At 43.1% G+C, this 11,902-nt stretch overlaps 1 protein-coding gene across 1 annotated transcript in view; it reads left to right on the plus strand.

Moving 5' to 3' along the window:
* Positions 1-481: 481 nt before the first annotated feature.
* Positions 482-11,902, plus strand: part of Mrps36 (mitochondrial ribosomal protein S36) — a 16,917-nt gene continuing 5,496 nt past the window's right edge. The window contains exons 1-2 of the mRNA XM_008838841.3: positions 482-604; positions 10,039-10,102. Of these exons, the coding sequence (XP_008837063.1) occupies positions 563-604; positions 10,039-10,102 (106 nt within the window). The 5' untranslated portion in view covers positions 482-562. The remainder of the gene's footprint in view (positions 605-10,038; positions 10,103-11,902) is intronic.

Raw genomic sequence — 11,902 nt, forward strand, 5'->3', positions numbered from 1 at the left:
AACAACTGTTGCCCAACAATCAGTGCTCTTAACCGCGGAGCCATCTCTCAGCCCCATTTATTTACACTTTATGTGTATAAGTGTTTTGCCTGCTTTTAAGTGCACCACGCCTGAGTCTGGTGCCCAAGTTCGGGAACTGGAGTTGAGGATGTGTTCTAGCCACCATATGGGTGCTGGGAACTGAGCCCTGGTCCTCTGGAAGACCAGTAGGTGCTCTAAACCACTGAACCATCTCTCCAGTTCCTAGATTAAATTTTGAACCGTACTGAAATTAGAAACTAGCTACCTGCGAGTGAAATAGTCCTAGGTAAATCATAGGCGGGTGAACCCAGCAGTCCAAACCACCTGCCAGAAAGCGCAACAATAGGAAAGGCAGGGCTGAGCCCTCAGGCGGGTAGAAGGGCGGGACTAAGTGCAGAGGGGCGGAACCAACTCCCCCGCGGGGAACCGCTCGCCCTCGCCACACCCCTCGTGACGTCACGCCAAGGCTCCGCCCCCACTGCGCACTCCAGCTACTGCAGCGGCTCCCTTGCGCCCCGGAAGCTGCCCCTGTTTGGGGGTCATGATGGGCAGCAAGATGGCGTCTGCCAGCAGGGTCGTCCAGGTAAAGCCTCGGCTGCTCCCGCTCGGGCAGAAGGGATGGTGCGGATGCAGCTGCGGCGCTGGGGAGGAGAGGCGGTGGCCGAGGATGCGCAGCGCGCGGCCCTAGCAGGGCCAGCGGGTGTGTGTCTGAGAATGGGACCCTGGACCGTGGCGTCGGAGAGTCAGCTGGTGTGGGGCCGAGAGTTCGAGCCCCGCGGCAGGAAGAGGGCTCTCACAGGGTAGGCTCGGACTAGTCCGGGGTCTCTGGACTCCACTCCTTTAGCCTTAGGAGTCTGCGGCTCCGCTGCCCTCCAGTAGCTCAGCCAATCGCTGTCTAGTACTGTCTGTGATGTCCTCCAGTCAACCAATCCGGAGAAAGGCGGTAGCAGGGCGGGGAAGGAAGCGAATCCTGGATCTGACCCTATGTCCCTTCAAGGACTTGGGAAAGGCCGGCTAAGTAGCCCCCCCTCACCTTGCAGCGGGGTGGACCTGACCTCTCCAGGCGTCTGGCTACAGGCTAGATGTGGGGAAGAAATACTGTGCTACCTATCTTTATTATGTTTCAGTCTTGGTTTACCAAACCATTCCCCCAATATTTAGACAGGCACCTAGAGTAACATTGCTAATTCACCCATCAGCTACTAACTCCTGACAGTGTTTGTGTCTGCTTCTCCAGCAGGACTCCGTAAAATTAATGTGTAAAAGGACATAGATAGCCTTTTGTATTTAGTTATGTAGTCTTTAAAATTCTGAATGCGTACTATTTACTGGTTAACTTTTCCCTCTGATATAATAGTGCATTTCCTTTTGCACTAGCACATCTAATACAAGACCTTTCCCTTGAAGTTATCTGAATGATGACTCTAGAGCCCCAGACTTTGGTCCCAGTGCAGTGAGTGATCCTGACTTATTCAGTGAGCAAGGACAGAATATCTGACCAGAGGTCTGCTATATATACTGTATATAACCATGTAGACCAGCGGGCTATTCAGTTTGGGACCAAAGCCCATGAAATGGTGCTGCCTACACTCAGTGTGGGTCTTTCCACCTTAGCTAAACCTGTCTGGAAACCCCTCATACAACACATAGAGGTTTCTCCCTTAGGCTATTCTAAGTTCTGAAATTGACAAGGTTAAGTGTCAGAGCCTTCAAACCAGAAACACCAGTCACATGATACGATGGAAAAGAAAATCCCATGTGTGTTGGTCAGTTTTCTGTTGCTGTAACATATACTTGTGATAATGAACTTGCAAACAGATTTATTTGGACTCGAATTTAAGATATTTCAGTTCTTGGTCAATTGGGTCTGTAACAAGTCAGCAAATCATGGATGGAGCACATGGCAGCTCCAAACCACTCACGTGGCAGAAAGATAATGAGAAGAGAAGGGGTCAGGGTTTCACTATTCCCTTTAAACATGCCTCCATTGACCCAAAGACCGCCCCCCCCCCGCGGGGGGCCCACTGTTAAAACTTCCTTCACTCCTCAATAGTGCCCCACTGGGGACTAAACCTTTAACACATGGGCCTTAAGGCATATTCCACATCTAAACTATACCACCATGTATAATTTTAAAATACATAAGTCAGAGGCCCGGCATAGTGGCACCTGCCTTTAATGCCAGCACTTGGGAGGCAGAAGCAGGTGGATCTCTCAGTTCCAGGCCAGTCAGGACTACATAGTGACAGCCTATCTCAAAAAACAAAAACCCACTTGTTTTTTTGAGACAGGGGTCTCACAGTGTCCTAGAGCTCACTGATTAGCTAGACTTGCTTGCCAGCAAGTCCCAGGGATTCTTCCTTAGAGCTGGGATTACAAATGAGAGTCAGTGAGATCTGGCCACCCCTTGGTGTAGGGGCTGAGAACTCAGCAGATTGCCTGAGACTGTCTGATCTGACTGTGGGGGGGGGCACTCACTTCTATAAATAACTCCCACCCTATGCTCTGTTAGCAAGCCCAATAAACTCATTAGGATTTTCAAAAGAAAAGAAAAAAAATTAATAAAAAATAATTAATTTGGCCTAAAAAATAACAACAACAAAAAAAACAAATGAGAGCCACTAAAAGAAGCTTTTTTTTTTTTTTGTCTTTTTTGAGACAGGGTCTCCCTGTAGCCCCAGCTGTCCTGGAACTCACTATGTAGACCAGGCTGGTCTTGAACTCACAGCGATTTGCCTGCCTCCTGAGTGCTGGGATTAAAGGCGTTCAACACCACGTCCAGCAAAGTAACTTTTAATTTTTGTTTTTTCTTTTTTTTTTTTTTTTTTTGAGACAGGGTCTCCCTGTAGCCCCAGATGTCCTAGAACTCACTATATAGACCAGGCTGGCCTCAGACTCACAAAGATCCGCCTGCCTCTGTCTCCCAAGTGCTAGGATTAAAGGTGCGCACCACCACACCCTGCACTTTTTTTTTAATGTATATGAGTGTATTGTCTGCATATGTGTAAATGCACCTGTGTCATGCAATGCCCAGGGAGGTCAAAAGAGGGCATCAGATCCCCTGGAACTGGAGTTACCGGATGGTTGTCAGCCACCATGTGGGTGCTGGGAATTGAACCCATGTCTTCTGCAAGAGCAGCCAGTGCTCTTAACTGCTGAGCCATCTCTTTAGCACCAGAGAGGCTTTTAATGGGTGCTGGAAAGTGAACTTAAGATCCACATGCTTGATGGTAAGAAATCTACTGAGCTCTTTTTTATTATTATCTCCCAAGCTCTTCATCTTCATCTTCATCATCATCATCATCATCATCATCATTATTTTGGTCTTCTTGAGACAGGGTTTTCTTGTAACCCCAGCTAGCCTAGAACTCACTAGACCAGGCTGGCCTTCAACTAACAAAGGCCTTCTTTTTTATTCTTAATGCTTATTCTTGCAAAGGAATTTTTTCCCCTAAATGAACTTCATGATCAATTTGTCTAACCCAAGAAAAAAAGCCTGATATTTTTATTTGGGTTGCAGAAAATTTGCAAATTTAATTTGAGGATCATTGACATCCTCTGTCAACATCATCAATATCCTGAGGAACAGCACCAAAGGCTGAACTCTGGTCTCTACCATGCATGTGTACTCACCTGCACACATGAACATGCACACATACAGAAATAATACAGGAGCCAGAGATGACTCAGCGGTTAAAAGCACTTGCTGCTCCTACAGAAGACCTAATTTCAGTTTCCAGCACTCATGTAGTGGCTCACAACCACCTGTAACTCCAGTTCCAGGGAATCTGATGCCTTTTTCTGGCCACCTCAGGCACCAGATACACATGTGGTGCACATACATACATGCAGGCCAGATACTCATAAACATAAAATAAATATTTTAAAAATTAAAAAATTTTTTATGTATATGGATGTTTGGCCTGCGTGTATGTATGTGCATTTGTGTCCTCAAAAGAGGACATTGAATCCCCTGGAACTGGGGTTACAGATGGTTGTTAGCACCATGTGGGTGCTGTGAACTGAGCTTGGGTCCTCCAAAAGAGCAGCCAGTCCTCTAAGCCATCTCTCCAGCTCCCCCCGCCACCTTTTTTTTTTTTTTTCAAAAACAGAGTCTCACTATGTAGTCCTAGCTGGTCTGGGACCCTATGTAGATCAGGCTGGCCTTAAACTCACAGAGATCTACGTGCCTCTTAACTCCCAAGTGCTGGATTAAAGGTGAGTCCCACCATACCTGGCTAAACATAAATCTTTAAAAAATAAATAAATATGGACCTGCAGAGGCCCATATTTATCAGACAGTACAATCATACACAAAAAATAAAAAAAGTAAATAAAACATTTTTTTAAATTTAGTACTGGGACGCCAGGCGTGGTGGTGCATGCTTTTAATCCCAGCACTTGGGAGGCAGAGGCAGGCAGATCTCTGTGATTTGAGGCCAGCCTGGCCTCCATAGCAAATCCAGACCAGCTGTAGCTACAGGGAGACCTTGTCTTAAAAAGACCAAAAATAAGTAAATAAAAATAAAATTTAGTACTGGGAATCAGACCAGGGACTCACACACGATAAGCAAGTGTTCTGCCACTTCCATACACTCAGGCCTCTGATATTCCCACTCCCATTCCATCTAGACTAGAGCTCATGTCCTCAGTCAGGAAATCTCTCGCCACTTCCAAACCTATCCTTTGAACTTCTAATGCTTTAAGACAGCTCAAAAGTCACTCCTTAGAAGTTTTTCTCATTCCTAAATCTGAGTTAAAAACTCTTTGGACTGTTTTCTCCAAGACCACTTGTTCCTGAAGGGTGACGCTCAAGGCTCTAACTCTAAACATGAGGGATGAGAGTTTTTCCTAAGTAGTTTTTCATAAGTCCTTTGAGTTAAACATTTCATTACAACATGGAAACTGTCCTGAAATTAGAAAATCAATATCCTCCCTTCCCCACCACACAGTATTTTCTTCTAAATATTTTGATAGCCTTTAATTTTGTTGTATCCTTATCAGCCAACAGCTTTTTCGAGTGATAAACCAGAGTCAAAGAAATGGGGATCTGAATTTTACCCTGTGAGCCCCTTATGTAAAGCTGTACTTACTTGTTAATTTTGTGCTACTGGGAATTGAACCTAGGACATGGGGAAGCCTCGGCAAGTACTCTACCACTGAGTAATATTCCCAGACCTTTTTTATTTTGAGATAGACTCTTACTAATTTGCCCAAGCTAGGTTTAAAGTCACTCTGTACCCCAGGTAGACCTTGAACTTGAACTTGTTTTTCTTTTTTGAAACAGGGTCTCACTAGATAGCCTGGGACTATAGGCATGCACCACCATGCCAGGCTCAGACCTTGAAACTTTTGATCCTCCTGCTTTAGCCTCCTATGTAGCTAGGATCACAGGCCTGTAGCACCAACTCTGGCTTTGGGGGTTTTTAATAAAATTTAAGAATCAAACAGAAAGCTGAGTGTAGTAGCTCACAACTACTCCAGTACTCTAGAGGCTGAAGCAAGAGTATTGCAAAGAGTTCAAGGCCAACCTGGGCCACATGGCGAGTTCTAGGTCAGAATTAATCATCTGATTCATGTTTGTACATATTTGGTGCTAATTTGGCTACATCATTACTCAGCACAATCCTCTTAGCTACTTGGTTTTCCTCTTCTTGTCTGCTCATCTGAGTTTTGCCACTTCATTAATATTAAGTGCTTTGCTTAGAAGATCCAAAGCTGCCGGGTGTGGTGGCCTTTAATCCCAGCATTCAGGAGGCAGAGGCAGGTGGATCTCTGTGAGTTCAAGGCCAGCCTGGTCTACATAGTGAGTTCCAGGACAGCTGGGGCTACAGGGAGACCCTGTCTCAAAAAGAGAGAGAGAGAGAAAAAAAAAGATCCAAAGCTGAACCTTATCTTTCCCTGCAGGAAACTTTAAACTATCTTTTTAATCTGTTATTTTGGTTTTTTTTTGTTTGAGACAGGGTCTAGCTATGTAGCTCAGGATGGACTTAAACCCCTGATCTTCTTGCCTTCACTTCTTAGGGACTGGAAAGACAGGTATAGGCCACCACACCTAACCCTGACCTACTACTTTCTTTTTTTTTTTTTTCAGAGCTGAGGACCGAACCCAGGGCCTTGCGCTTGTTAGGCAAGCGCTCTACCACTGAGCTAAATCCCCAACCCCCTACTACTCTCTTTTTATTCTTAATTTTGGTACTAGGAATTGATTAGGGACTAACAAATTGCTAGGCCTTACCTTTTTTAATATGTACAAGTGTTTGTCTGCATGTATGTAAGTGACATGAGTGCAATGCCCATGGAGGCCAGAAGAGGGCATCAGATTCTCCTGGAACTGGAGTTACAGACAGTTGTTAGCTGCCATGTGGGTACTGGGAGTTGAACCTGGGTTCTCTGCAAGAGCAGTCAGTGCTCTTAACCACTGAGCCATCTCTCTAGCCTCCCAGTACTATTTTTCCTTTGGTCTTTTTGAGACAGGGCCTCTTTGTAGCCCCAGCTGGCCTGGAACTTACTATATAGACCAGGTTGACCGTGAACTCACAGAGATCCACCTGCCTCTGCCTCCTGAGTGCTGGGGCTAAAGGTGTGCACCACCACACCTGGCTTTTAGTACTAATTTTTAAAAGTACCAGAATATGTGGAGTAACAGTACATCAGATAGTGGAGGGGAGGAGATTGGAGAAGCCACACCATGTTGGGCTTTGTGATTGCCCTGGAGTTTGAAATATATCCTAAAAAGGGAAATTTTTCCAAATTTAAAGATTAAAAAATAAATTATGCATATGTGTCCATATGTGTACACATGAGTACAGGTTCCCATGGAGGCTAGAAGAGATGTTGGATCCCCCTGGTGCTGAAGTTACAGGCAGCTGTGAGCTGCCATGTTGGTGCTGGAACCAAACTTGGGTCCTCTGCAAGAGCAGGAAGTGCTCATCACCACTGAGCTGTCTGACTAACCCTCTTTTTCCAAAAATGTAAATAGACGAGTGACAGTAGGATAGATAGATTTTTTTTTTTTCTTTTTTTTTTTTTTTGAGACAGGATCACCCTATGTAGTCCTAGTTGACCTGGAACTTATTAAGTAGACCAGGCTGGCCTCAAATGCACAGAGATCCATCTGCCGCTGTCTCTTGAATGCTGAGATTAAAGGTATAGGCCACCATGCTGGGTGGTAGAACATTTGTTTTTTTTAAGAAGCTTAGCTATTCAAGGACAGAAATGGTTACTAGAGACAAAGTTTATTTTATAGTGCTTGGTATTGAACCTAGGGCCTCACATCAAGTGCCCTACCCAGATATGAACTTTATGCCAAGCCCTCTTTTTACTTTTTGAGACAGGGTCTTGCTAAGCTACCCAGGCTGTCCTTGAACTTGGAATTCTCCTGCCTCAGCGACTCCAGAGTAGCTGTGATTATAGATCTGCACCACCAGGACCAGTAAGAAAGTAGCTTCTTTTTTTAATATTTTAATTTTATGTGTATGAGTGTATTGCCTGCATGTATGTGAGTGCACCGCGTTGTGTAATGCTGTGGAGGTCAGAAGAGGGCTTTGGATTCCCCTGGAACTGGCATTGTGTAATGCTGTGGAGGTCAGAAGAGGGCTTTGGATTCCCCTGGAACTGGAGTTAAGGACGGTTCATAGCCACCATGTGGGTACTGGGAATCGAACCTGGGTCCTCTGCAAGAGCAGTCAGTTGTCTTAATGGCTGAGCCATCTCTCTAGCCCCAAAAGAAGCTTTTTAACATGGAAGATGAGCATGCATTTTTCCCGAGGGAGAGAACATATTTCTCAAATCAGCAGAATGATGGCAGTGAGTTTCCAGCTAGTTACTACATCCTGTTTACTCATATAAATACAACTGTGGGTACAACTATGCAGATACATTGCAGGTGTTCATACCTCATTTTTTTTTTTTTTTCTGTCACATTTGAGAGATGGTCTCTCTGTAGCCCCAGCTGGCCTAGAACTCGCATACCAGGCTGGCCTCCATCTCACAGCGATCTGTCCACCTCTGCCTCCTGGATTTTTTTGTTTTGCTTTGTTTTGTTTTTTTTCACATTTCAATCTTAGAGCTACACACCAGTTCACAGATTACGGTAGTTGAAAATAATCAGTACTTTTCTCAATAGGTTCTTAGTCTTGTGTATTAGATTTCATACTGACAGGCTTCTTTAAGGTTCTCTATAGCACTATCTGGAATTTCAAGGATGAAAATGTTAGAAAAATATTATTCTAAAAATATACATTTCTGTGGGTAAAGGAAGAAGACTAAAATAAAAAACTATTAAATATTTTAATTTTTTTATGGGCTTGGGGTTATTGGTGTTTTCTCCTTTGTGTTTTTCTGTATCTTTCCCCAGTTTTTACACAGATCATGTAGTCATACATGATCTTGTTTTTTAAAATTCTTATCTTTATTAATTATAGTAAGATTTAGCTTCCCCAATAGTAACAAGTCACAAATAATGAAAATAAATGAGGTTGGATTATTGGTTTATTAAATCTCAATACAGTAGAAAGAACCTTAAGTGCTTTTGAACTGAGAGAATACTTCCTTAACAACACTGTTTTTGCTATTTCTTTCAGGGATTTAGTCTCACTGCATAAGCTTTTATTCATTCTTTGATCAGGAGTGTAATCTGGAGGAATAAGGCAGTCCTATTTTGTTTCCTTTACTCAATGCAAAATTTGAAATATTTTAAAAATAGGACAGCAAGTAGGTGTTTTTTGTATATGCGTGTGTGCATGTGCGTGCGTGTGTACGTGCGTGTGTGTGTGTTTTTCTTTGGAGACGAGTTTCACTATGTAGCCCTGGCTGGCCTGGAACTCACTATGTAGACTAGGCCAGCCTCAAATTCACAGAGATTGGCCTGCTTATGTCTCCTTGGTGCTGGGACCTGGCAAAGCAGGTGTTTTTAATTACCTAATTTTTTTTTTTAATATTTTATTATTTTTTTATGTGTATGAGTGTATTGCTTGCATGTATGTGAGTGCACCCATGTCGTACAGTGCCTTGGAGGTCAGAAGAGGGCTTCGGATTCCCCTGGAACTGGAGTTAAGGATGGTTCATAGCCACCATGTAGGTACTGGGAATCGAACCCAGGTCCTCTGCAAGAGCAGTCAATGCTCTCAACCACTGAGCCATCTCTCCAGCCCCCAGTTACCTAGTTTTTGTTATGATTGTTTGCACTTCATCATATTCTAAACTGGTAAGATTCCTGATGTAAATCAGGATATTTTCAGTTCTTTTCTTACCAGGCTATAAAGGCATGCAGCACAAGAGCATGTCATAATCTTCACTGTTTTTAAAAACTTAACTCCAGAGCTGGGCATGGTGGCACACGCCTTTAATCCCAGCACTCGGGAGGCAGAGGCAGGCAGATCTCTGTGAGTTCAAGGCCAGCCTGGTCTACATAGTGAGTTCCAGGTCAGCTGGGACTACAGGGAGACCCTGTCTCAAAAAGACCAAAAATAAAATAATTTAAGTTCCAGGGGAATCCGAAGCCCTTTTCTAACCTCTATGGCATTGCATGACAAGGGTGCACGCACATACGTGCAGGTGATACACTCATACACATAAAATAAAAATAAAATATTAAAAAACAACTGTGATTGTGTATGGTGAGTATATGCATGCATGCATATGGAGGTCAGGGGTGTGATAATTTTTGAAAATTTGTTCTCGCCTTCCACTGTAAGTTCCAAGAACTAAACTCAGGTTGTTAGGCTTGTTGGCAAACACTTATTACCTAGTGAGCCATCTTGTTGGCTATTCATACTCAATGAGGTTTTTTTAGGGTAGCTGGTAGAACAATAAAAAGTCATATGATATACAAATCACAAGGTTATGAATAAAAGTTAATTCATAGATCAGTTTCTGTGGTTGAGAAAGAGTGAAGTTTCAAGTTGCTGTCAAATAGTAATTTATTTTAACAAAGGTGTTTATGAGGATTAGTAGATTGTTGCTTTTACAGTTAATGAAATTCTTTTTTCTCCATGTGTTTTATTTTTCCTTTAGGTAGTGAAACCACATACTCCGTTAATAAGGTTCCCTGACAGAAGAGACAATCCTAAACTCAGTGGTAAGGTGTACTTCATTTAAGTATTTTTTAAATGTACACATACATATTTAGAAATATTTTAGGTAGTATTTCTCATTTGATGATCACACTTGTAGCTGAGATCAAAATAGTACCTTAAGTAGCATACTAGTAGAAATTGACTTTTTACTATCCCTGTTTTATTTAATCATATACAGGTAGTTTTAGCTTTTTTCTATTTTTATTTATTTATTTATTCATTTATTTATTTATTTATTTATTTATTGGTCTTTTTGAGACAGGGTCTCTCTGTAGTTCCAGCTGACCTGGAACTCACTATGTAGACCAGGCTGGCCTTGAACTCACAGAGATCTGCCTGCCTCTCCCTCCTGAGTGCTGGGATTAAAGGTGTGTGCCACCATACCCGGCTATTTTTATTTATTTTTAGATATTTATTTTTTTATTTTATGTGCATACATGTGTGTCTGAGTGTGTATATGTGTGCCACATGCATGCAGGTCCCCTTGGAGGTCAGAAGAGGGGACTGGATCCCCCAGAACTGTAGTTATAAATGATTGTGAGCCATCTGATATGGATGTTGGGAACTGAACCCAGGTCCTCTGCAAGAGCAGCAAGTGCTCTTAGCCACCGAGACATCTCTCCAGCCCCTCCTTTTATTTTTTGACATTTTTATACATATATACAATGTATTGTGATTACATTCATCACCCCATTACCCTCTCTCCACCCCTTCCCTCTGAATCCTTTATTCTTCACGGTTCTCCCTCCTGCTTTCATGGCTTTTTTTTAAACCACTAAACTTAGGGTTGCTTGTGTGAGTACAGGTTAGGGCTATTTTGCTGGAGATGGGAGAGTCTTGTGTAGGCCTTTGCAGGTATATATAGCTGTTGTGTGTGTTTGATTGCAACAACCATATCATGTTTTTTGAATTTTTAGGGCAGAGTATTATGTAGTTCAAGCTAGCCTCAAACTTGCCACATAGCCAGAGATGACCTTGAATTCATAATCCCCTGCCTCTGTCTGCCAAATGCTGGGATTAAAGGTAATGACTTGGGCAGCTGGAGAGATGGCTCAGTGGTTAAGAACACTGGTTGTTCTTGCAGAAGACCCAGGTTCAAATCCCAGCACCCACGTGGCAGCTAACAACTGTCCATAACTCCAGTTCCAGGGGATCCGACAGCCTCTTCTGTCCTCTGGGGGCATTGCACGACACAGGTGCACTCACCTACATGCAGGCAATGCACGTGTACACGTAAAATAAAAATCATAAATAAAATATTTTAAAAAACCAAACAGTTGATTCCTATTTTGCTTTCCAACTCCCGTAAAGTCCCATGCTTTCAGCTCTTCGGTGAGTGCACCTGTGTCGTGTAATGCTGTGGAGGTCGGAAGAGGGCTTTGGATTCCCCTGGAACTGGAGTTAAGGATGGTTCGTAGCTGCCACGTGGGTGCTGGGAATCAAACCTGGATCTTCTGCAAGAGCAGTTAGTGCTTTTCACCACTGAACTATATTTTATTGGCTCCAGCCCTAATAAAATATTTTTTAAAAAAACACCCCTCCTCCCCCCAAAAAAAACCCAAGTTAATGACTTGGCAGTGCATGTTTCTAAATTTTTAGTGATACTGAGTTTTTCTGTCGTTTATTTACTTATTTGTTCATTCATTTATTTATTTATTTTGAGACACGGTCTCACTATGCAGCACTGGCTAGTCTGGAACTCACTATGTAGACCAGTCTGGACTTGAACTCACAGAGATCCACCTGCCTTTGCCTCCTGAGTGTTGGGATTAAAGGCTTGTATCACCATATCCAGCTTAATT

This window comes from Nannospalax galili, unplaced genomic scaffold, assembly GCF_000622305.1.
Source record: "Nannospalax galili isolate Female #2095 unplaced genomic scaffold, S.galili_v1.0 scaffold518, whole genome shotgun sequence".
In the NCBI taxonomy this organism is placed as follows: domain Eukaryota; kingdom Metazoa; phylum Chordata; class Mammalia; order Rodentia; family Spalacidae; genus Nannospalax; species Nannospalax galili.